The 27,898-nt window shown below is 36.0% G+C and overlaps 1 protein-coding gene across 1 annotated transcript; it reads right to left on the bottom strand.

Moving 5' to 3' along the window:
• Window positions 1–231: 231 nt before the first annotated feature.
• On the bottom strand, window positions 232–27,653 carry bms1 (BMS1 ribosome biogenesis factor). Its single transcript, XM_028795150.2, is given in 24 exon segments — window positions 232–2,475; window positions 2,477–2,656; window positions 2,797–2,958; window positions 3,131–3,306; window positions 8,013–8,157; window positions 8,269–8,391; window positions 8,546–8,604; window positions 9,627–9,807; window positions 9,935–10,123; window positions 10,302–10,475; window positions 10,556–10,638; window positions 10,726–10,807; window positions 10,945–11,096; window positions 11,364–11,465; window positions 11,582–12,123; window positions 12,502–12,641; window positions 18,301–18,485; window positions 19,895–20,016; window positions 20,843–20,985; window positions 21,066–21,254; window positions 21,517–21,596; window positions 21,904–22,094; window positions 26,394–26,580; window positions 27,525–27,653. Coding segments are annotated over 23 exon segments (3,633 nt in total). The 5' UTR covers window positions 26,579–26,580; window positions 27,525–27,653; the 3' UTR covers window positions 232–2,427.
• Window positions 27,654–27,898: the final 245 nt, after the last annotated feature.

Raw genomic sequence — 27,898 nt, 5'->3', positions numbered from 1 at the left:
ATAAATACAGCATAAGAACTCCAAATCCGAACTCCAACCGTGAAGCACAGTAGAGAAGATAGAAGTTTGGGGATGTTGTGTTGGATGGCCTGAAATCATTGAGGAGGAAAATGAATTCCAGATTGGACGTGGAAATTTTTCAAGAGAATAACAGGGCATGTATCACCTGTAGCTCAAAATGCTAAGTCACACAGCATGACAATGACCTTAAACATAGCATTAAATCAATGGCATAGTTAACTATAATATATTCATTTAGTGAGGGCATCTTTATAAATTACTATGACATAGACGAAAGGCATATTTTTGAAGCCATTTATGTATGAATCCCAAAATTGAAGTGTATATTATGCTTCTCAAAAATGCTAAATTAATAAATGCAGTAGAATATTTATATACAACATGACAGCATTTATATCAAGTATGTACAAAGGCAATAAACGGCCCAATTCATAGAACAATTAACAATAAACACAATGGCATAAAATTATTCTTTCAAACAATATGATCACTAACTTTGGAATAATTATTTCATTATTAAACTTCAAAATTCTATATACAGATCATGATCTTTATAATCAGAAACAATAGTCTTGGGATAACCCTCAAACAGAAAAGAGAAATCTCCACATAGTACCATACACAGTACCACACTCAGTACAGTTAATCAGCAATGTACACGCTGGAAATATTGTATTTGCCAACATAAAAGTCAGTATATTAGAAGGTTACCCAATGAATTAGGTAGGACTAGCTTATTCATTTTTTAAGAAGAGCTGAAATTTCCCATGTGAATATCATTCATGTTGACTATTCAGGGCTGAGACAGAGTCAAAAGCAAAAGCCTGGGGTTTACTGGAAGTTGCATAATAACCTTGTGACTATCTACAAAGGTTGAAAGATTTCAGCTTTGTACTTGAACCCTGTCTCATTACACACATTCAGAAAATTTACAAGTTGGCCACACTGCTATTCATGAACGTTGAAATCAGTTTCCTTTTCAACTTGTATACGTTGTAGCTCTGTTATTCTTGTGTTCAGACAGTTTCCAAATAGCTAACCCTGCAAAATAAAACTTCTGAGATACTTTGTGAGAAGTCACAAGGTACTTAAGATGCTTTAAGATATAAATCATTAAATGCATTCACATCAACACATCTAACATAAGTGGACAATAATATTTTGTGGGCACACCCCAGCAATTTTACAGCCTTCTTCACAAATTAACGAAAGGTTGAAAATTGTTGGGACTCATACGAGACCTTTATGAGAATTTTCACTTTTACACGATTTAACCAATATCAACTCTGCATTTTGTTCACTAATGACTTTGATGTACTAAGTTAAAAGCAAAATGCTGCAATGGCCTGCCTTTGTAAAATGGGCTAAATACATGAGCGCAGCATGGCAAGCAATGCCAATAAATATTTGCCAAAATTATTAATGAAATTTGAGTTAACTATTCTGTTTATATGAGAAAAACTTTGTTAATACAGATATTACATTTTGAGACACATAACCTTCTTTGGTCTAATCAAACTTGTCTAAGTTCAAGCAACTAGATGATTAGTGATTTGTGTTAGCTCACCTACCGCCCTGTTAATTTTAACCGTTTTCAATTTGCTAAATAAATGTCAAGAAATACTTTGTGGTTTTTGTGTAGCAGATATTTTTTACTACCTTTATTTTACAACTGGATGTCAAAGTGAATAGCCTTGTCGCTTCAAATAAGATTTTTCATGTTCTCCCTGTGTATGTGTTTGTTTTCCTCTCAAAGAGTTGTTTCTTAATGGTTATGGGTGTGAGCGTGAGTAGGTCTGGCAAAGGACTGGCACCATGTCTATGATTGCTTCCTGCCTTGCACCAAGTACTGCCCAAACTAGACTCTGAATGTGACCCTAAATCACACTAAGCAGGTTTACTGATGAATAAACTAAATTTTTAAAATCACTAATTGCGGGTGTTTAAGTCAGTGCACCCTGTGATGTGTCCAGAATTAGTTCTTGTATTGTGTTTGAAGCTACAAGGGGAAAAAAAATTCTGACCAAATGGGATCAATAAAATCAGTGTTTATAAATTTTTCGTATACCTTTTTATCATGGCCAACCAATGTCAGTGATAAATGCACAGTAATGAGTACAAAAAAATGTGATGAATTAAGAGAAAGTGTGATTAAAAAATGCTGGAATGGTTGCACCCAAGTATAATCTGGGGAAACAGCAGGGTTTATTTTACATAAGTTTTCAATGTTTAAAAAGTACCCAGGAAACATTTTCTAGAAAAGAGAATTGGGGCTTCATTCATGTTCATCAGTCTGTAATATAACAATGAGACTTGACTTGTAGAATTGTTCCGATATTCTGTAAGTTTATAAAGCATTAACACATTTACATAATAATCCAACGACAGTTCTCCTAAGTGACCAGTTTATTCCTTGTGACCAGAGCCCTTAAGGCTGGACTTTTGTCTTTTTTTTCTCCTTCTGCCCGATTATTTTGTATATTTTTTTTCTGGCTTCTTTTTGTCTCTTCATCTTATCAGCTTCCTCTCCTTGCTTCTGTCTGAAAAAACCCTTACGCTGGTCATGATGTTTGGCCTTTGCTGCCTTCTTTTTGTAATTATGTACAGTACTAAGGGCCACCAACAGTGATGCAATCTGTAATGAGCAAACAAGGGCAACTAGTTTGAGTATAGGTGAAAATCTAGCTAAGAAAACAAACAATCCTTTGAATGAACTCACAAGGTTATGATAACCACAGGAGAATGGAATGGCAATAAAACAAGATAGCATCTTACCTTTCTTTCATGTGGCTCTTTAATGACTGCTGGTCTTTGTAGATTTTTTGGCACATTGCCTTTCTTTTCTTGGAGCTTTGGCTTACTTTTGAATGGCAGCATCCTTTGCAGATCCTTAGGTATGTGTAGGGGATTGAAGTGGCGCATCTTTCGGATGATTGGCTTAAAGACAAATTTTTTGAGCATAAATGTGTGTCAATAAATCTCTAGCAAAACGTGACTACTCACTTTACATCTTAGAATTTCTCCTAATAATAATACATTTTATTTATATAGTGCCTTTCCCATGCTCAAGGCACTTACAGAATAGATTAGTATGACCTCTTTGTCTTACCTTATAAAGCGAGTCTTTATTGTGTGGTAAATTCACTTGAAGGTCATGACGCAATTGGCCAACTGTTCTCATCCCGGTCCATTTATCTTTCCCACCCACTGGCTGAAGCAGTGAGGTAACAGGATTATAAAACTGAGGAACAGACACAGGAAACCAGGACCTTAGGAATACTACATCTATGAGAGGTATTGGAGAAAGAATACAAATAGGTTTATCTTTGTTGAACACAAGTGTGTGGTCAAACACAGGGAGAACATTTATCACTCATCAACAACGCTATATAAGTAAAATGTATTATTATTATAATATATTATAAAGAGATTTGGCAAGACGGTACATCTAGGCCAGTAGAAATTTGCTAAGAAAGTGCATTTTTTATATACCAAAATTTAAGGGCAACCCCCTCCCTCCAACAAAAGAAACACTAAATATCCCAAAATCTTAAAACACATTGACAGATTTGATTGAAAAGTTGAGGACATTACCAGAAGAATATTTTTTCCTAAACCCCACTTACAATGTTTAAAACATTAAATTTATTGAATTTCCTACGTAAATATTCAGCCTATAAAAGTCAAAATTTGTATGTAACAATTTAAAGTAACAAATGATTCAGTTTATATTGCTTTTGATCTAAACTTTCCAAAACTTTGTGAAGGTACAAGACTACAGGTCAAAGCATTACATTCAATTCTGATTGATGCTACCTATTTAACAGGATGTGCTATGGGGCAAAATTATATTTTTACACCAAATTCCCATTATTATTATTATTATTATTACTAATTACCTGTTTGAATTCAAAAGAATACAGTTTCTTGTAAAACTGTATTTTTCCAATGACAATCAACAAAAACCATGGTCATTTACTAGTAAAAGAAAGAACTGATCTACAGCACAAATTTTTTATTTCTGGGCAATTGTATGTAGTATATTCAAGGGTAAGGAATTCCAATAAACTAATAATATTAACCACTGGTTAAAAAAAAACAAATGTATACTGAAAAGTACTCAGTTAGTTACATTGAACTTCTGATACATTCAATTCACAGCACTATAACTGGCAGCCACTGTCTTAAGAAATTGTAGAACAGCTACTTAACAATACTGTGCAAATAATGAAGGAACCAGCAGTTTACCTTCTAACTCAGCGGTTCCCAGGATCAGTCATGCTTGACCTCTGTGGCTGCAGGTTTTCATCCCAACCAACACTTTCTTTTCACTGGATCCTTACATTAATCAGTTGAGTTGTTATAACTTAAACAACTATGTTTGCTAAACATTCATTGGAATGAACCAAGCAATCTTATATGTTACATGAGGATAAATTAGTTTTCTTTTTATCTTTTATGCTGGGTAACACAGGTACACCCACTCACAACCCATGTTATTGGGAAACTGGATGACGTTAATGAGGCCCTCACACTTAACACTAGAATTACCAAAGCCTACGAAAAAACTTGTAAATCCGGCCCACCTTAAATCCCTTCGCACGTCTCCATCAGTGTCTTTTGTCTTGTAAATGTGCCGATCAAGACAAGCAGTAAGCAGCCTACTATTCCATCCCCCTACCGCCGCAGAATGGGCACAAAGTTCTCCAGTTTCAGTGTTGATTATCTGGGAGTGAAGTGCTGGAGTTTTAGAATGGAAATAGATCGTTATTTGGAACACATGCATCTCATGTGCATTCCATTTCTATGATAATCTGTGTAAACACATCGTTAAAACAAAAACGTTTTTTCATATTTTAGTAATAAATGACAAAATGTAGACATAAACTATATAATGTGTGAAGCCTGAAGTAGTCCAAAGATCAAATAAACACTTTCACAAAAGGTTCAAGGATGTACCAGCTTCCGTGGCGCAGTGGTAAGAATTACTGACTTGTAATCAAGAGTCCCTCGGTTTGATCCTGACTGCCTCGTATATTTACCGTTTTGAGTAGTGAGCTGCTCTTATTGTTAACATTATACAATAAACACATACATTTGATTTGCGTCTGTAACAGCCGGTGTAAATTTATAGGACTTGTAAAAGTTAGGTTTTTTTTCACTTTTATTCTCTGTCACGATCACGATACATACTACCGCCCCAACCCAGGGATCTGATGCTGTTAATTTTTATCTGAAATTGGGAATAACTGTAGATGTGAGTGGTGTTTTGAGACAATCGAACTGGAAATTCTCTGATCTGGAGGGATAAAAGCTGCCAAGAAAACGCTGGTGAATCTGCCTTCTTCCTATCTCATTGTCACTTGATTTTTTTTTATTCAGTTTTATTGAGTGTTTCTGCTTATGCTGAATTAGTATGCGCTTTATGATCCATGATGTCAAAGCCACACTGACAAAAAACAGAGACATAGGTATATATATACAGTATATACGATATTTGGAATTATTCATTTTATGACCTGTATAGTAGATTTTGGAAAACATTGTGGCACTGATGTCACATTATTCATATTCATTTGCATACCTTCTTGTGGTTGTAATCAGTGACCACGTGTTTTTTTTTTTTCCTGATCTTGCCCAGTCTCCATATTTTGGTGCATGGTGGTGTTTCTTTTGTACTCCAGGACATGCAGAGGAAAGAAAATTCCTCTGCAAGGTGAGCCATGAACACTCTTTTTTTCTCAGTGGATCCCATGCATGCCTTGCACAGTACATACGTGTTGATTGGTGCCAGGTCAGGCTTGTTATAGCACAAGCAACTGGCCACCTGTGTGTTCCTGCTCGTACTAAATAAGCTCATGCCTTCTGGTGCATGATGTCAGTTCAGCACCGGGGAAAAATAGAAAGAGACAAATATATGAGACATTTTGAAGAAATTATTTTATGACCTGAATAGTCCCAATCAGAAAACATCATCACACTAATACAATGTTATTTGAAAACGAACAGATTGGGTGTAAATTTATCTTCCTCCCCTCCTGATCTGACCCTAAATAACAGCGCCAGCATAAATTCACACCCGATCTGATGCTGTTCACTTTCAAATAATATTGCATTAGTGCGATGATGTTTTCTGATTGGTACTATTCAGGTCATAAAATGTTTTCTTCAAAATGTCACATATATTTGTCTCTTTCTCTTTTTTTCCCCTGGTGCTGCGCTGACAAGGCGTGAGCTTATTCAGTGTGAGCAGGAGCACACAGGTGGCTGGTTGCTTGTGCTATAACAAGCTTGATCTGGTGGCGATCAACGCGCATGTACTGTGCAAGGCATGTACGGGGTCCACTGAGAAAAGAAGTGTTCATGGCTCACCTTGCAGAGGAACTTTCTTTTCTCTACATGTCCTGGAGTACAAAAGAAACACCACCACACACCAAAATGTGGAAACTGGGCAAGATTGGGGGGGGAGAACAAGCGGTCACTGATTACAACTGCAAGATGGTATGCGAATGAATATGAATAATGTTACATCAGTGCCACAATGTTTTCCGAAATGTACTATACAGGTCATAAAATGAATAATTCCAAATATCATATATACATATCTGTGTCTCTGTTTTTTGTCAGTGTGGCTTTGACATCATGGACCATAAGGCACATACTAATTCAGTGTAAGCAGGAACACTCAATAAAACTGAATAAAAATAAATAAATAAATTTGAAAAATTTTAAAAATCAAGTGACAATGAGATACGAATAAGGCAGATTCACCAGCGTTTGTGTGTCAGCTTTTATCCCTCCAGATTAGGGAATTTCTAGTTCGACTGTCTCAAAACACCACTCACATCTACAGTTATTCCCAGTTTCAAATAAAAACTAACAGCCTCAGATTCCTTGGGGGAGGGGGTGTAGTATGTATCGTGATCGTGACCAAGAGAAAAAAAGTAAAAAAAAAAAACAAAAAACAAACAAACAAAAAAAAAAAACAGCCTAACTTTTACAAGTACTATAAGTGTACACCAGCTGTTACAGATGCAAATCAAATGCATGTTTTTATTGTATAATGTTAACAATAAGAGCAGTTCACTACCCAAAACAGTAAATATACGAGAGTCAGGATAGAACCGGGGAACTCTTGATTACAAATCAGCAATTCTTGCCACTGCACCACAGAAGCTGTTGCATCATCGTTGAACCTTTTTGTGAAAGTGTTTATTTGATCTTTGGACTTCAGGCTTTACACATTATATAGTTTACGTTTAAATTTTTTTCATTTATGACTAAAATATGAAAAACGTTTCTGTTTTAACAACGTGTTTACACAGATTATTGTAGAAACGGAACACACATGAAATGCATCTATTATTTCCATTCTAAAACTCCAGCAATTCACTCCCAGATAATCAGGGCTGGAATGGGGAGAACTTTGTGCCCGTTCTGTGGTGGTGGGAGGATGGAATAGTAGGCTGCTTGTCTTGATCGGCACATTTACAAGACAAAAGACACTGACGGAGAAGTGCGAAGGGATTTAAGGTAGGCTGGATTTACACGTTTTTTCATAGGCTTTGGTAATTCTTGTGTTAAGTGGATGGGATACCTGCCATTATACTTAATGGCTGAATTCAGGACCTTTGTAATGCAAATTCAGCAGCAATGGATTACAATTACAATTTTTTTTACTTAAATACCTTTAGACAAAATAAATGCAGTAATTATAACACTGAAATACACTAATAAGTAACTGCTGAGCATAGGTGGTATGCTTGTTCACTTCCATTCGAAACATTTATATGAAATATACTTGCTCTTCATTGGATTGATATTGCATATGTTTTAACCATTTTTATTTTTTTCAAAAGAAACAAATATGATTCTATACACTGCTTAATTTGTCATTTTTTCTGTTATAGTGTTCTTAATTGGATGTATTAGAAGTACTGTACTATATAATTGACTGAGTAAACAACAAACAAATAAAATTAATTTCTTACCACTCATAAGCAATCGATCTTCAAAGGAGGCTCGGAAGGCCCCAGGAGTGTGCAAGGCCTTTTTAATCTGCCCACGAATCCCACTTACTGTTCGCAAGATTGCTCCCTCAAATTTTGCCACCTCTAAAATGGAATTGAACATCCCCTATAACAAAAATTTACCATTATTTTAATGTGAGCAAAAAAAAAAAAGACAAAAAAGTAAATTGGTGTGCGCCAAAATGTCTATGCTACATTCCATATATAAGATACATACCTTAACAAAAGCAGTATTCTTGTAGATCTTATATGGGAAACCAATTAGTTTCAACTTCTTAACTATAGTAACAGATTTGTTCAAGTCTAGAACAACGCCAGTGGCTGCAATTCGGAATCCAGCCTGCAAAAAAATGATGCCTAGGACTAAACTTTAGCAGTAAAATTTGACACAAATCTTCTTATGCATATACTCATACCAGCCAATGCATATTCATAAGTATTGATACACATGCAATATACCATATAGTAAGGTAAATAACCTAAAAGTGCTTTACCTTGCCTCCAGCTAATGACTGTATTGCAAGGAAACCTGTGCCCTGTGGAGTGATGGGTCCTAAAATAAACATATGGAAAAAGACTACAGTTAACCACCATCTCAATTAAAAAAAATATATTAACTAGCAGGTCCAGATCTTCCTCCTTGTATGTTCCAAACATACAATAACCCCAAAAGTTTATTATTTGACATAATAATATATTAAAGTACAAATATGTAATTACAAAACACAGTAAATTTCTTTTACTTTTTTACTACTTCCCATTGATTTCCTTAAGTTTAATACCTATAATAAATAACAGAACTATGCAGATTACTTGCATAGACTTCAAAATAAAGGCATTTCACCAATAAACACATTTTTGAAAAATGCAAATATCTTGTGCAGATGTAAAACTTCACTGTTCTAGCATTCTAGATAAAAAAGGAGGTGCATCAGCATTATGCCTGGGAAAAAACATACATGCACAATATCATATAGTAAAAACAAAAAAAACATTAAAAGGGTCAGAAGAAGGTAAAAGGCAAAAAACTGGAAGGATACTAAATGTTTTGATGTAACGTTTAGTCAAAATAGTATTGTATTTTCTTTTTGATACAATAATATATACTCATAATTTAGCTACATTTTCTCATACTACAGTACTTCAGAATTTTTAAAAAATGCTGCTGAAAAATTAAGGTTGTGGTAAATCCAATTAAGAATCCTTTCTGAAGTTAACATAAAAGAAATAATATTTCTTAGTGTAACTACACAAGATATGAAGACTGATATTTGTGGTATGTGTATGATTCACCATTAACTAGTTTGAATTTAATTCAATTTATTGTCATTATATATTCAAAGGTTAATCACCCAACTCATAAATTTAACCTTATAAAAGCCCCTTTTCCCCTTGCATTATTAAATTCATCAAAAGATTTTTCAAGCCTACTGTGCTTCAAAACAGTTATTATGAAAAGCTCATTTTCTTCTTATAATAACATTATAGCAAATCTACTAATTTCATCTGTTTGTGTTTTAAAAACTTTTTTCTTTAGATACAATTTTATACTGGAGTATTATTTCAGCCTCTTACCCCAGATGGCAGCTCCACAATGCATGTGTTGAGGGGTGTATTTAAGAAGTCGCTGACGTCCATTATGATCTTCAACGTAGTAAAGTGGAATGGTCTGAAAACGACGCCAGCCTAAAGACAGAATCAGTGGGTCTCGTGTTTTCAGAATCCGCTGGTACCATCGATGTTTCTTTACTCGCATCTAAGACGAAGAGTAAACAATTATGAATCACATGAGAAACACTTAAGTGCTGTATGGAACCATGTCTCGCACACTTTTAAAGTGCATACATTTTATAATGTTTTTATTTGCAGGCTTAGGTACTCACCTGCAGGTATCCTATACTGCCTTCCTGATTGCCAAGTCCCCCAAGGATGATGGGGTAGTTTGGGTCAAAGTTGGAAATAAATTCACAGGGCACACTCTCTATTTCAATGCGAACATACATGCCAGGTCGGAATCCCTCATACTGCACTCTGGTCTCATCATCCACATTCTCAAACTCGGTTCGGTTTAACTGAGAAAGCATGTAAGATCGAGTTCAGCATTCAAGCTCCAGAAAGGTGGGATTAAATTAGAAATATAAAATCTACTACAATTATTAAAATAATCTTTACTTAATTATGTGCCCTTTAGGTTCAAAAGTTTAGTTTTTTGAAAACATCTAGTCCACTTTCAAGGTTATTTCATTTTACCTGTGCTTGGCGTTGCATCTCTCCTTTAAGGTCATCAAAGTAGGTGGATTCCCCCTCATCATATTCTAAATCAAATTTCTCCTTTAGACGTTTCTTTTTATCTAAACGCTCATTCTTTTCTGCTTTCTCCTTTTCTTCTTCCTCTTTCTCATCCTCATCACCTCCAGTATCTTCCTGCTGGAGAGAAAACAGTCTCTCTTACATACAATTATGCCAACTTCTAACTTATTTAATTTTGTTCAAATAATTCTTACATCAGATTGGTCTTTGTCCTTATCAGTATCCCCTTGGTATACCTCACCGGTCTCAAGGTCCTCAAAGTCTCCATAAAGCTCATCTGTGACAGAAATTTTAAACAAGGTAAAAACATGGAAGGACACAAAGTTGTACATTTCCACTGCAAATGAGAAAAATGAATCACTACCATCTTCTTGCAGTAGCTTTGCAGCATCTTCATTCTTGTCCCAATTTCCAGTAACAAAGCAGTCCCTAATAGAGTCCAGCACCTGAAAAAGAGTAGAGGCACCAATCCAATAACACAACTACAAGCTAGATAAAGGGCAACAAGCACTGCATGAAATGTCTAATGCTAGAACAAAAAATGATTCGGCAGAAAAGAATGATATTACACTAAACAAATCACCTCTTCACAATCCCAATCACGTTCTATGTCTACAGGGTAGCGAGAACAGTCTATTCCATTGGCTCTGCACCTCATCTGTGCCTTAGGACGGCTGACGTGGAAGAGCCCACCTAATTCCTCCTCTTCTGCTTTCTCTTCTTCATCATCCATTACTGATGAGGCAAAGGGAATTTAAAAAAGAAAGCTCTAAAGATATATTGCTCAACAATCTTTCTACAATACAACAGCTTCTCTAAAATCCTTTTTAGACATAGCAGAGGCAACACCAGCCACTCAATGGAAGACTGTTTTTTGACCTGTATATCAACAAACATTTCTATACTACACAAAAACAAAACCTATTCAAAATTACACTTAATTTCTCTGTCACATACATATTCAGCATCCAGTTTTAAGAGAATTTAATTTAAAAACACCACCTTTGCCATAAACAAGTTTGCGCAAGTTGGGCGCCGTCTGCTGTTGCCGAAAAAATGCTTCTGCTGCCTTTTTAGCTAGCCCCTCTTTCCAGTGAAGAGCACCTGCATGGAGGGAATTAGATATAAGTGGACACAAGAAAGCATTTCCGCATAAGTAATTTAAAGGAAAGGGGCACTTGAGATTATTGGACAACTATGCAAAGATTGAGGATACTAACCAGCAGTTTCAAAACACATCTCTTCATCATCTTTATTTTCAGAAGACTCTGACTTTGTAATGCTGACTTTGGCTTGTTTCATTAAATTATTATGTTCTTCATCTGAAATTTGGAGTTCCTCATCAGTGCAATGTCCAGAATCTCGAACTGCAATTTGCCTTTTGTTCTTACACACGTCTTCCTTGCCCAAAATACTGTCATCATCGTCATCACTACTCTCCTGCTCACTCTTCTCCAACTCATCATTGCTATCCGCAAAAGCCAATGCTTCATCTATTTCTACATCTTGCTTCAATTTCCGTCGCTTGAGTGGTCCACAGTCTTCTGCATCTGACACTTCCTTGTCATTATCTTTATCTACCTCATACTCTTCCTCACTCATATCATCCTCATCTTCATTTTCTTCATCATCATCATCACTCTCTTCCTCACTGTCATCTTCATCTTCTTCCTGATTGTCATCAGCAAACATGGCTCTTCGTCGAACTCTTCCTTTTTCAGGATCCCAAATAGTCTCTTCTTTGGGGTTCTCCTGGCATGGCCTGTTACAGATTTATAGGTTTACAGGGTAAATAGTGTGACATGAGCAGAGGACAGTGAAGTTCTTGCTTATTAGAGAAATATCAGGAAAAAATAAATCAAAGTCAAAAAGCTTAAGGTAGTTTCTGGCATTGTGGTATTGTATGAAAAAAAAAGACTTGATTTGTATGTAGTTTAAACATTCTGGATGACCAAATCAAGAAATGTATTTTTTTACTTTTTATAACTTCCCTAAGTTGCCTCGAAAGCTTGCATATTGTAATATTTTTAGTTAGCCAATAAAAGGTGTCATTTTGCTTGACTTCTCACTAACTTAATTAAAAAAAATGCAACTGTCATCCAATTCTTGATTAACCATTTCTTCTCTATCACACACTTACTCCTCATCCTGCAGCTCATCAGACTGCAGTGCGACAGAACCACTGAAGAGTGATACCTTGCTGACAGCCATCTTTGCGTCAATGGTAGAATGTGTACTGATGAGGGACTGCACCAGTTCTGCTGAAGGCCTAGGCTCCTCCTGTGGGGCAAAGTAATGGAGACATGGTTTACAAATCTATAACTGCTATAAAAAAGTTTTCTGACTTGTATAAAACATTTAACCAGATGGAGGTGTGTGGACTTTTTTTAACTGGAACTGAGCAAAATTTTTTTCAAATGACAACGTACCCATTCATACTCACTTAAGAGCCCAATGAAAGCCATGGTAGTTGAAGACAGGAAAATGTGTTTATTTGGGACACACTTGTCTGTCTATCTAATGCTAAATAACCACTTACAATTTCTGCTCCCTAGAATGAATAACATTCATTCAATATATATTTTCTGGAATTATAAATGAAAAATGCATTTTGATTCAAAGCAAAATAGATAATTAAAATTAAATTACTTCGTCAAATCCTATCTTTCCATATAATGCTGCTGGTTCAATTCATTTCCCAGGTGGTATGCTCCCTGTGATTGGGAGACATATTCACTTGTTCTTATGGGCTTCCTCAACAGATAACTTTTCTTGATGTTTCAGAACATCAAGAAACAAATTTTGACCACTTCTGGCTACTGCCAAATAAATTGATTGAATACTTAAGGAAAAAGTGTACAGTATGTTTAATTTTTTAAAATAAAACCCATTAGATACATACATAATGATTACTTATAATCATGATGGTATATAAAAAGTATCACCATTATACCTCTATATATTTCATTATAGTATTTTCATTCATTTATATTATCTCATTGTTATATACAGTAGACCCCTGCGAAGATGCGGTTCAGGGTTCGCAGCCTCAGTCGTTCGCGGATTTTTCCTTAGAACATAACTAATAATTGTTAGCAGAAACCGCAAATATCCTCCGCAATTTTTTATGGCTTTTTTCGTGGCAATACTGCACTGCAGAGAGAACAGGAAGCAACCATAGAGGAAAACGCGGCTTGGGATGGTAAAAGTAGCCAATCCGAGAGCATACTCTACTAGAATTTGAAACTGTAACTCCCAGCAGTGGCTCCAATTGGTCTTCTGCTGAGGGTGCAGGGGCTGTTGGGGTCAAAGGGTGTCAGCGCGGCATTTAAAAAGGGGGCTGGTGACCTAAAGAAAAAAAAAAAAGTTTTTGTAATTTGTGTTTCAAGTTCCTGACTCTCTGCCTGCCTTCTGTTGGGTTACCTGTACTTCTTCGTTTTGTCCTGGGTCGTTTCATGGTTGGGGTCTGGACTGTCTGCTTGTGTACATGAGGACTGTAAGTGGATTCATTGCTATCCTGCAAAGAAAGGAGCGCTCCTGAACCCGCCCACCCGTCTTCACCATTTCAGGAACTAGCGGTAGGACTATCTTTATATTCCCATTCAATGTGTGGATCTCTAGATTATCTGTCTTCATCATTACATTTCATCTGTTGCCGTTTTTCTTGGACTTTACTGTGTGCGTTTTGTTGGTGCTTTGATGTATTTAATGTATAATCGCCATAAGGGGAACAGGAGTGGTATCGTTGTTTTCATTACATTCTTTATTTGCTGTTTGATTACCGGTTTGCTTTGTTTTTGTCTCTGTTTGTGAATGCGCACGGGTTGGGTCAAGTCTGGGTGCGTCTCTGGAATCTCCACCATAAAAATAAATAAATCACCGTCTTTTTGATGGTGTGAATCTTAGTGGCACCGGACCGCTACAGCATTATTCATTTCTCCTTGCTGCTGATTGCCCTGTGACATCTCCAGCTGAGCGTTCTCATGTTTTCCGTTTTGTTCTTCTTAATCCTTAAACTGCTGGCTATACTCGTTTCCCAGTGCCATTTGCCAGCACGTAGGAGCCGAGTATATTCGGCGATGTACAATCATTGAACGCCGCAACCGGCTATTGTCGGTTCCCAGTGCAATTTACCAGCACACCAGAGTTCATCAGTCAGTGCTATACATTCGTTGAGCAGCCAGCTCATGACCACTGCCGGCCCCTGCAGCACTGAAGCCTGTCTCTGGTATTCAGCCGCTTCACTAAACTAGCCTGAAAGTATCAGCATTTACTTCTTGTGATTGCGTGCAGCCAGTTCAAGCGCAGTTGGCTCGGTGATTTACTGAATTTCATCAATGGCGTCAGTTGCACCTTGTACATATTGTTCCAGTAGTTTTTTTTTTTATAGTTTTTACAGTTCATTGGCAGTGTGTAAAATGATCAGTGTTGCAGTAATTGTGATGTTCTTTGCATGAATAAAAATTAGCTCCATTAAAAATTCACTTTTTCTTTGTGAATTGTGATGTTTACTTGAAGTGCAGCAAAAAAGTATTTGGCGTTCAGGGATGCATTAACCCCCAAGTATGTGGCAGTTTAAGGGTTAAAGCCCCAAGATGCCGTCGAAACGCCCTGCTCCTTGTAAGGCTTCTGGCAATGAAAACACACTTGCATGAATTACAGTATATATAGCGGTAACATCTGAATTTTATATTCTAGCACTGCGGGTGACATATCAGTACCGTACTATACAGTATACGGGTTTACCTTTACATTCTTTTTTTTTAGGTAATGTATTAAGCTGAGGTTGAAATGAAAATAAAAGTGTTTTGGGGGCATATTTAGGGTTTAAACTATAAAAATAGGCATTTTTTAACCACATCCATAATTTGCGGTTTTTCACAATTTGCGGGTGCTCTAGGAACGTAACCCCCGTGAATTTCGAGGGTGTACTGTATTTCAATATAATTCATTTTGTGCCACAGCTCACAATTACAAAAAAAATAATGCAATAAACACGCTTATTTCAAATTAGGTTAAATACATTGGTAAGATACTATATCTGACCTGCTTGTTTTTACTGGTTTTTTTTTTAAATCTGTGAAACTGAGAATAACCTGTTTATTATTTTAAAATCAAAATTGCTTGTTCATTTATAGTATCTTGAACCGTTATTCTCGTCCTACTGAAACACTTCAATTGCTAATCTACAGTTAATTCACAACACAGCAGTATGGTCTCTGTTAATAAAAGACTATCATTTTTGGTCCATTATTAAAGGGATGCTATACTCAGTTTCAACTACATGATTCTAGGGAAGTTCTATTAATCGTTATTCATTTTACTACATTTTCCTAAGTTTTAAAACTTAATGTTTCACAGTGCCTAATTTCAGGATGAAATAGGTCTTCACTTTCTGATTGATTTCTTCATTAATAAGATATTATAATGTAAATATACAGCCGTGACCAAGAATTTGCTTAACAGAGATTATTCTAAAACCTGTTGAATGAGATCACCAGTATGAAATTACCTGAATAGACAAAATTTTTAGTAAATGTGTGTCAGAAATGCTGTGCTCACAGTACGTTACATTAGCAAGCTGTTCAAGCTACGTTGTTGCACTTCGCTTATAATTTATGATGGATTGATTTCGGAAAACAAGGAAAGGGAGCAATTCCATCATGATATGTTCAATCAAGAGTATTCAGAGTAGGAAAGGAGAGAATTTTTCGCTGCTAAGCAAAAGGTGTCTGGAACACATATGAGTGTACATGTTGGTATAAACAACAAATGCTGTACAGTGTAATCAGAGCAGATAGGTCTATACTGCAAAAGGAAACCACAAAGAAAATGAAGCAGATATGATGTCATGCTAAATTGCTGACTTATTCTACCAGCATTATCATGCATTATGTAAAAACAAATCTTATTTTACTGAGTACTTTTTGCACATCAGACAGTTTAATATCACAGTACATTTATTTCAAATTAATAATTGGGAGAAACAAAAACTTATAAGAACATGCATAAGACTTAACTGTTGTTATCCCACTATGTATTTTTAAAATTATTAAGATATCGGACATTTTGGATGGGAGTAAAGTGTTCCCACACTGTTTCTCAATGGAAGGGAGACCCTCAGTTAGACTTCCAGTGGACACAGCCAGGCCTCCCCAGAATTCCCAAACCTGTGTATTTCACTGGACTTAATATACATAATCAAAAATGGAATTTTTGGCAACAGCTAGTAATGAAAAGTATATTTTAAAAAAATCAAAAGAAAACCGTTGTCTAATTGTAGTTCCAAAGAGATCCTAGACATGATAAACAAGACAATAAGATCACCTTAGACAAACAGGCCAGCTCTCCTCTAACCCTATTAAGGAATAATGTTAAGTGCTAAGAAATTCAGTATATTTGTACAAAAAGATAACTGAGTGAGGAAGTATGCTATCGATACTAAAGGATACAAAAACACACGAATATAAAAATGATTTCATCTGCTGAGCATTTATACAAACTGATTTTAACAAAGTATATACAGTGATCCCTCGCTATATCGCGCTTCGCCTTTCGTGGCTTCACTCCATCGCGGATTTTATATGTAAGCATATTTAAATATATATCGCGGATTTTTCGCTGCTTCGCGGGTTTCTGCGGACAATAGGTCTTTTAATTTCTGGTACATGCTTCCTCAGTTGGTTTGCCCAGTTGATTTCATACAAGGGACGCTATTGGCAGATGGCTGAGAAGCTATCCAGCTTACTTTCTCTCTCTCTCTCTCTCTCTTGCGCTGACGTAGGGGGGGTGTGAGCAGGGGGGCTGTGTGCAGCTGCTTCCTGAAGGACAGGCTGCACGGAGCTTCGCATACTTAAAAGCTCAAAGGGCACGTATTGATTTTTTTATCTGTCTCTCGCTATCTCTCTCTCTCTCTCTCTCTCTCTCTTCCTGCTCCTGACAGAGGGGGTGTGAGCTGCCGCCTTCAACAGCTTTGTACCGGCGGTGCTTCGCATACTTAAAAGCCAAAAAGCCGTATTGATTTTTTTTTTGACTGCTTGCTTTGCACTCCTTTGAAAAGGAAGATATGTTTGCATTCTTTTAATTGTGAGACAGAACTGTCATCTCTGTCTTGTCATGGAGCACAGTTTAAACTTTTGAAAAAGAGACAAATGTTTGTTTGCAGTGTTTGAATAACGTTCCTGTCTCTCTACAACCTCCTGTGTTTCTGCGCAAATCTGTGACCCAAGCATGACATTCTAAAAATAACCATATAAACATATGGTTTCTACTTCGCGGATTTTCCTATTTCGCGGGTGGCTCTGGAACGCAACCCCCGCGATGGAGGAGGGATTACTGTAATAGAAAAATAACTTTTTTTGAGTGGTTCAAAAGACATTTTTTCTTTCCAAGCTACACTATTGAGGAAAGTACAGTACTACTTATTAAAAGATATGTTAAAGCTTGTCAGGAGTGCTTTATAAACTTAAACCTGTGATCCTATCGTTATTCAAGCCATAATAACAGATAAACTGTCTGAATAAACAACACGAAAAAAGTTAATGATAATCATTAAGTGATTAAGAAAATTCTAAAGGATATGTAAACTTTTTTTAAAAAAAAAACAAAAAAAAAAAACAACTGTAGATCCTTGTGAATGTAAAGTTAGGAAGAATCCTACTCACAGTACCTTTAAAAAATCTTGTTCTAAATATAGTTAACTGATAAGTGTCAATTCATAATGAAATAAAATGTATTGACAACATAACTTTCTTCTTAGCAACTTATGCTAAGATAGTTTTACCAGTCGTGTTTTGTATAAAGAATAATTGTGCAGTCTCAAAATGGATTACTGTGTGCTCATTTGGAATTACACATATAAATTTGTTGATCTGGACAAGGAATAAAATAATTAGAAGGAAGTGACTAACAATTTTACACAATTGGAACATTATTCTACCTGTGCATGGCTTCCACCCAGGTCAATATACACTGCATCCTTGTCATAGACCAAACCACCTACTCCAGACATTGGAGCATAAAGCAGCCTTTCTTTCTCATTAAGTGCGCGCTTTTTCTGTTCTTCAGGAAGAGGACAGGGGTCTGGGAGGAAGCTCAGGTCACTCACAGTGAAGTCACCAACACCTATGCATTAAAATTTTATACTATCAGATCTTTACATACACAGAATTATTCCCATAAAAATTGCACTGAGTTGATACACAAAAGCCTAATAAAGGGATTATATCACTTGTCACAGGTGTTGTTAGAGACAAAAAAAAAAGAAATATATATAGGAACTATTGAGCGTTACTTTTCAAAAATTCAATACAGATCTACGCAAAAGTATATATCTAAAAATACATATATTATAAAAGAATTATACTTTATATATGTGAATGTACCATTAAAGCAAGAACAAGTAAAAGGGATAGTGGAGTTATATAGCATTCATAAAGTTCACTCCAATTTCACCTGGGTAAGTATTCAAAGAACAGGATAATGTTTCAGGCAGTGATTCATCTTTATTCATTTAAATTGTGTTATTTGAACATACTGACTAGCTGCTGATGTAATTCTTCTGTCCTTTAAGGTGTTCATGTTTCTATACAAAAAGAGAATCTCCCAGTGCTTTAACTGTAAACTAAAATTTACTGCATAAAAAAAAAGCAACCATACATAGAACTTTCTATTTCATATGGTCTGAGGCTGAAGTTATGCCATTCATTTCCATTACAGATGTTTGTTTGTGATTGCAATTGCATTATCTGCAATTTTAATCTGTATAGCTAGCCCATCATGCAGTACCAACACTACATTATCAAAATGCAGTGTCAACAGGCCAGGATGAGAGTGCAGTGTCACGAAGGGCAGCATCCATCACTCATAGCATTATTGTAAGCTGTTTGCTGGTGAAGCCCCTAGGTGATGATCTGGCCCTTAAAAGAGTTGGTGCAGTCTGTTACACTGTCATACATGTCCTTTCATGGCCACCAATACAGAGTGAATGGAGGAGAATCTGGGGTGTTAAGCTTTTTATTTGATAATAGCAGTTACATATGGTATTGGTGTTAATCATCATCAACTGCTATTGAATGGAGAAAAAAGAAAAGATGCAGGAAAGTTGTGAGATTGGTGTACAGAATTAAAAAATATTGGAAAGACTGAACCATCAATTGTTCATTGCTGTAATTTGCTGATTTTGTTTTCTAACAGGGGGATACATGGAGGTGGAGTGGTGTGTGTTGCTGCCTCAGAAATTGAGCTGTTCATTGTCCGTGTGAAGTTTGCACATTCTCATGCAAACCTATGTTTATACCGTTTTTTTGTCCAGGCACTCAGATTTCCTTACCAATTCTACAAAAAGTAAAGGCCTTTATCCTATCTTATATCAAGAGTTGCTGGTACTGGCCCCTCAGACCCGATTTATAATAATTGAGTCATGTTTTGCAATATTAAAATGACTTGTTAAATAAGAACTGGAAAATTCTTCAGTGCCACTACAGGTAAGAAAGCAAATTTCCATTTTTCAATCAACCCTTAAATTCTCATACCAGGAATGTGTATTTGGCTTTTGTTTTTCAAATGCGCTCCTCTGAGATATCCATACAAGGAAATCTTACGGTCACACTTCACATTTAGTCGAACAGCCTCTGGGTCAGTCAGCTCCTCCATTCTGGAAAACAAACAGAGGACAACATTTTTATACTGACTGCTACCTGTTTCTTGGCCCTCAGTTTTTTTTTCCCCCAATTGCATTTTAAATCTACAACCATGACTCCATTCATCTTGCCGACCCCCTGCTCCATCCACATATTTCAATGTTTTTCACTTCTCTTCTTAGCTCTCTTTTTACCATTCAAATCAGATGTGTAAAAACCTCTTTTGCAATCACTGCCCCAGCAAATTTATTTCTCATACTGTACTGTACTCATACTTATGTAGCTTCTGTACCTTCAGGGAAATTTTAAAAATTTTTTGCCGAGACTAATTACCTAAGACCTAGTGATACTCATACTTCTCCATGAAGCCTCTTCATATTTTTAAACTTTCTTCATAATTCTGATTGGCAAGTGCTTGTTCTCCTTATAGTATCAGTTTAAATATTATGGACTCTTTTCCTTCCTCCTTAAATACAACCTCTACAAAACTGAATTGAATATTTTCTGTGTAAATGTGATAGATTTCAAAGTAAACTACTCAGTCATTATGTATGTGCAGTATTAATGTAATTCATATACTAGACAAAACCATTGCTTCAAAAGTAAAAAGGGCTTGCATGGTGCAAACTTAAAAAAAAAAAAAAATCAGAAATAGACCCACAGATAACAAGAGCAACCGGTTATGATATACAATTTTACATTAAGATATCAACAGAATAAAAATGGGTGTTACCAGTGCAAAAGTACAACAGAATACTGAAAAAAAATGCAATTTAATGCAATTGTAGCAATATAACATCTGCAAACACAAATAGAAGTAAGAATGTTCCAGATATTTACCGATCAGCAAGAACATAAGGATGTGATGTTTGCCATACCAGTGGCCGAAACTTCATGACAGAAATGAAGCGACCAAGATTACGGATCTCTTGATTCTGATACTCGCCATGTACCATTCCCGAGAGGTAAAACAGCTTGGCACCCTGTGTCAACACAACAATATATAGTTTACTCCATTATTCAAACTAACAAACAATTTATGATGATCAATCTCTTTATTCACCTGGTAAACTTCTGTCCAGAATCGATGCTTTAGACGTTTCTTGGTTTTGCGGAGCTGTTTATTATTCTTGAATGAGTCCAAGTGGGTCAGCACTCCCATGATCTTTGGGAAACCATGCACTTGGCAGATGTTGAGAAATTCAAAGGTTTCCATTTCAAATCCAAAACTGGCATCAATCAGCATTAGTACCTGATTCAAAAGGAACAAAAGGTAGATTCTATTAAGGGAAAAAACAAAAACTTTTTTTTTTTTTTTAAATTAACTTTTGGCTACCATAATTCAGCAGAACATTAAAGTACTTGATGAAACCTGCTTAAATTTTAAACATTCTTTAGGGAAAGCTCAAAATTAAGAGGTCAACTTAACGTTAAACTAACATACAGGATACATGATCATATTTAGTTATCTAATGCAACATTGACCCTTATCAATGTCAGCCTGATTTCCTTACAAGGTCTGCCACTTTGCCCAAGTCAATCATGGTACTGATGTCATTTCCACATTCTATGAATGTGAGACGCCTCTTCTTCCCTGTGAAAAGATATTTACAATTACAAAAGAATACAAAATACATAAATCTTAAAACTGCTAAGCTAAGAAATCAACGAAAAATCAGTGAACTGGATGGAATACTATTTTAGGCTCAGCTTGCAAAAGTCACTCAGACAATCCATCATTCAGCAAAAAAAAAGAAAAAAAAAAAAAAGAGTTCAAATCTCCTATGACAAATTTCTGTCCGAAACATCCAAGCTTGCTACAGATTAATTTGCTCTGCTCTAAAAGTAAGAGGAAACTGGTCAGTACTATATAGTAGATTGTAAATTATAGCAGGTCCCACCTGACACAATGGTAACTGGTCCATTAATTTCAGTCAGTTTTTGCTTTGTGAAATTCTTAATCAGACAGCGGATCAGTGTGCTCTTGCCCACACGAGGAGGACCAACAACAACAACAAGAAAAGGAGGAGGTTCTTGAGGTGAACGATCCACTATTGGTGCATGATGCTTCTTTGTTTTAAGATCTTGAGTCCTGATGAAAGGACATGAAAAGGTGACATGAAAAATACTGTATACACTATTTTTCATGTGCATTTTTAAAATTCAGCTTAGAAAAGATTGACAAATATGAACCTTTTATTTAATAAGATGACTAACGTACATGAGGCCAGGAGAAAGCATAGCATCAGCTTTACAGAGTAGTTATTTGGAAAATCATAAGACAGTTTTTTATTATAATGTGTGAAAAAGTCTCTTTCTATTATTATATATCTGAGTATTAAGGATATGCTTTTACAAAAGTAAAATAACAAGATCAGTATACATAATTGTTTATATATACTGTATATAATATTTTTTAACAATTTCAGCACAAACTAGTTAGGTCATTATCTCAGGTTCAACATTAAGCTTTTTAAAGCCCAATACCCTAATCACTATTCCACACAGTCAACCTGAAATGGTGACAATAGCTCCCTTAACCTTGATAATTTATTAACTTTAAAGAATGATAGACATTGTACAGAGTCCATTTTGGCACATTAATACAGAACTTACAATATACAAGCTCAGAAATAACATTTGCAATAGTTCATCATTAATACTGATTCAAAAGCAAGCTCAACAAAAATATTTACACATATTGTACCATGTAAAAACCACCCAAGAATGATATAACCTTGTAACAACTACCATTCCAAAATTTAATTTACACAGTATCCATAACTGAATTTGTTAAGCTTACTGTTATGAATTGCCTTATTGTGCAAAAAGCCTTGGGCCACCACAGAAAATTATTTTCAAAGCTAGCTATCTGGGCAGTACATGTTTATTTGTTAATATAAACACTGCACAGCAGCAGAACAAACACAAATAAACATTGAAAAGTAGCAAAAAAGTATTTTGCTTTAAAGCAAGCTGGTATATTGTGTGGCTTCCCAAGGCAAGCCACTTTTGTACACTGCTGTATAATTTTTGGAAGTAGTCTCACAATGATTCTCAAAAAATTCAAGATTTTCAACAGAAGGTGTTCCACCAGAGGATGTCAGCCTATGCCTTGTAGTCTTTCGCATATTGCCATCTTTTCTGCTTGTTGTCTTTCCAAAAGAAAGGTTTCTTAGCTGCAACACATCCTAGAAGACCACTTCTTTTAACACTTTTTTGTACAGCCGAAGCATATACTTTAGTTCCAGAGGAAAAGTGCACACTTTCCCTCTCCTCAAGGAATCCTAGTAGATGTGATTACGATCAAGTGCATCTAATTATTTGCTAAATTACACCATCAGTAAATGTGGTTTGGCTAAACACTGCCTCCGTTTTTTGAATCAGATGTACCTTCGCTGGAATTCAACAAATATACACTCAACAGCCACTTTATTAGTTACACCTGTTCAACTGCTTGATAATGCAAATATCTAATCAGCCAATCACATGGCAGCAACTCAGTGCATTTAGGCATGTAGACATTGTCAAGACAACCTGATGAAGTTCAAATCGAGCACCAGAATGGGAAAGAAGGGTAATTTAAGTAACTTTGAGCATAGCATAGTTGTTGGTGCCAGACTGGCTGGTCAGAGTATTTCAGAAACTGCTGATGTACTGGGATTTTCAGGCACAACCATCTCTGGCGTCTAAACCACAGTGTACCCATCTTCTGATGGTTACCTCCAGCAGGATAACGCTCCATGTCACAAAGCTCTGATCACCTCAAACTGGTTTTTTGAACATGGCAATGAGTTCAACTGTACTGTACTAAAATGGGTTCCACAGTCACCAGATCTCAATCCAATTGAGCACCTCTGGGATGTGGTGTAAATGGAGAGTTGCAACATGGATGTGTAGCTGACAAATCTCAGAAATATATGCATGCATTTCAGTCATTTATTCAGAAAAGAGTCCTACTAACAAGTGCCTCAATACAAATAAATACATACAAAGAGTAAACATACAATGCAAAAAGACACAAGCATGAGCAACTTGGTCCTTTCATTTAACTCAAAATGTGTATGCATTATTCTTTACAAGGAAAACATTTTTGTTCCTCTAAAGCAAAAAGCTGGAATACCAGCTTTGAAAAAGCTCAAATCAATATGCAGAAGAATTTGTTAATGTAACAAACAGTAGCTTTAGCTAGATGTACAAATACTTCAATGATATGTACATTTCTGTTCAAAACTAAATGTCCAAATATAAATTACATACAGAATCTGCTTTCCCTCTGATATTAAATATTTTGCATTAAAATTTCACTGAAATGTCACATACAAAACACCTTTAATTTTCTCTTAGGATTTACACCAAGTTAATGAAATAGCTTAAGTTAAGTTAAAGATTTGCTACTCTACTGTATATAATTGTATTGGTAATTATTTTATGCATATGCTTTACTGGAGTGTAAGGTAGTCTAAATTAGTGAATTTGTTCATTGGATAATATTTGAATCAGAAAATGATTGAGCTATGAAAAATAAGAACTCTCATGAGTAGTTCTAGAAAATTATGAAGATTACAGAAGATGAAAGTGGCTTATTTTATGTTTTGAACAATTAAAAGGGTCAATATTGGACAATAAGGCACTTAGATTTCAAAGTGGAGATACAACAGCCTTGCTAAGATAACAGAGAAAGTGCTTTATGTAAGACTAATAAAAATTCTGGAACTGATTGCAAAGCATTCAAAAATATAGTGGCATAACCAGAAGCATCTAGTATAATTTCAGATATACAAGTGATCACTTTCAGTTAAATACAGTGAAATTAATATCAGGGTGCTTAGCACTTCTGTCTCATAGCTCCAGGAGACTGTATTCACGGTTTAGGTAGAGTATTTTTCTGTGTGGAGTTTGCACTCTCTTACTGTGGCTACATTATTTTTCCTCTGGCTACTTTAGTTTTCCTCTCACATTCACAAGGTATATGTTACATGTTAATTGTAATCTCTTAAAATTATAGCCAGTGTGAGTACAAGGGGAGAATGTTCTGAGTGTGCCTTCTGGCTTACTGGTGTCTAATTCAGGGTTGGTTCCTGGCCTGAATAGGCTTCACCCTGGCAGACACTGAGTTGTCAAAAGCAGGTACAGATCATGACCGAATTTTAATATTAAAGTATTTACAAAAAATCTGTTAGAGAGTTCCTATGGTAAAGAGTAGTATACAAAAACAGTGAGAATAGTCTTGACAATAGTTGGAAACATTTTGCTATGTAGTTTACAGAAGTGTGGTACAATTTAAAGTAAATAATGTTTCATCCTACATTTTTATACGGCCAACAATGGCATCATAGTCTATTGATTATAAAAGTGTCCAATCAATAACTATTCCATGTTGCCTTTTTATTTTTTTCTACTTATAAAGTAGATTACGTTTTTTACATTATCAAAAAGTGCAAAATCCATTCTACTTATTATCATATTGACACGTAAGATACATCTGTGATTTTCTAAAGCAGTCATCAAATAAACGTCTTTGTTTTCCACATGCAATGTGATCATTTAAAAAAAAAAATTTAAAATATCACAACTTTTCAAAGTCTGGAAATTGTGCTGTGTACACTGCACATTCTGACTGTTCATATCACAGAAAGTATCATAACTGATTCAGGCATACATTGCATTAATTCCCCATTTTGCACATTGGTAAGTTAGCAAATTATTTATTCATAGCGAAAGAGCATGAAAAACGTTTTACTCAAAGGACATTTAAAGCTTAAAGTAGAATTAAGATAGATAGATACTTTATTAATCCCAAGGGGAAATTCACATACTCCAGCAGCAGCATACTGATAAAAAAACAATATTAAATTAAGGAGTGATAAAAACGCAGGTATAACAGACAGTAACTTTGTATAATGTTAACGTTTACCCCCCCTGGGTGGAACTGAAGAGTCGCATAGTGTGGGGGAGGAACGATCTCCTCAGTCTGTCAGTGGAGCAGGACAGTGACAGCAGTCTGTCGCTGAAGCTGCTCCTCTGTCTGGAGATGATACTGTTCAGTGGATTCTCCATGATTGACAGGAGCCTGCTCAGTGCCCGTCGCTCTGCCACGGATGTCAAACTGTCCAGCTCCGTGCCTACAATAGAGCCTGCCTTCCTCACCAGTTTGTCCAAGCATGAAGCATCCCTCTTCTTTATGATGCCTCCCCAGCACACCACCGCATAGAAGAGGGCGCTCGCCACAACCGTCTGATACAACACCTGCAACATCTTATTGCAGATATTGAAGGACGCCAGCCTTTTAAGGAAGTATAGTCGGCTCTGTCCTCTCTTTGAATTTGAAAATTTGCACAAAAGGGGTAGGTTTAATTAGCAAACTGGATAAAAAAAAAATGCAGTTTACCTGTGGAAAGTGCGAGCCATACGCACTGCTGAATGCACTGTAAATGCCTTGGGGTTTCTCTTCCTTCCATCCTCCTCATTGGTGCCAGCCTGTTGCTCCTGTTGTCTCTTTCTCTTTTTTCTTTCGGCCTTGGGGCCACTGTGTTTCTTTTGGTGTGTTTTGTGCTGCTGCTTCTCCTCCTTCATGACTTAATGGCAAATAAAATTTGTATTCTTGATAACATAGCTCAATGCACAGACACAAAGAATGGTTACATGCAAGCCATATGTTTAATGTAAATTTCTTAATAGCTTGTTATAAAAAAGTGCTACAGCAAAAAAACATTTAAACAGAACTGCACTGCCCCACACTTAATGTGGAACTGGGATGACTGCTAAATTATAAAATTTATTGGAGTAGGCTAATGTGATCTTCTGCGCATACTTGAAGTGCCTAAAATTTGACAAAAATGTTCACAAAAATGCCTTAATACGCTACAGGAAACTTAGCCATTTATAAATACGTTTTATTTATTAAAATGTATTTAACTAAAAATCCAATGTTAAAGTACATGTGGTAATTAAGCATTACCTACTGTGCAACGTATCACTAAAGCGTTGCATTCTGACTTTATACTCAATATTATAATAATAATAATGTATTCTTTTCTTATTGTGGGACATCTGCAGGACACGGTATCAATGACTATTATAAACGTAACTAAACATCCTGAAGACGCACAAGCTGCATCCCAGTGCTTCACTACCAGATCATGACTTAAGTATCATGTGATGTGTGAGTCTTGCTCGGAATTACTCCGTTTTCGATATTTAAGGTGATATTCTGCCGTTTTATCTTGTACAGATCAATCTATAACAGCCTTTTAAATGCCAGGGTCGTAGAACAGCGTTACCAGACGACCAAAAAGTCACATTCACGATGTGATGTAAAGCGTAAATTAGGCATTGATTGCAGTCTCTGGTGGCATTACAACGTGTACTGAGTTTACACAACACTAAAAACTTGTACTGTTAACTCCAGCTCACTATACTTAAAACTACAACGCAAGATGACTGTTAAGGTGAATGTGAATTCTAAACGCTTAAGACTTTAGGCCACTTTTGTGTCAAAACCAAGAATCTACACACATACCCAATTTAGTCTCTGAGTACAGTTAAGACAGTGATTTTATGTTCCAAAACGAAGCTCTTACACCTTCTTCTTCTAGTAGTTCCAAAACACGTGTGACACTGAAACCGGAAATCTGCTTCTTCAACGAATACTTCAGAAACACTGAACACAGTTAATGGTTCCGGAATACTCCAGGCATTAGATTTTTGTAGTAATCAAATCACTTGTCCTTCTCACAAATATTCCCTTATATTATCATATTGAATTTAAAAAGCTGAATGTATTTGGTAAATGCTAAGTACTATGAAAGAACAATTGTTTTAAAATTGATTCCACCCAGCCAAGATGGCTGTGGAACATTTACGACCTATCTAGCCAGAACATTAATCGCGGAC

The sequence above is a fragment of the Erpetoichthys calabaricus genome, chromosome 2 (assembly GCF_900747795.2).
Source record: "Erpetoichthys calabaricus chromosome 2, fErpCal1.3, whole genome shotgun sequence".
NCBI lineage: Eukaryota > Metazoa > Chordata > Cladistia > Polypteriformes > Polypteridae > Erpetoichthys > Erpetoichthys calabaricus.
The sequence above is the reverse complement of the archived record's forward strand: the minus strand, read 5'-3'. Positions and strand labels throughout refer to the sequence as shown.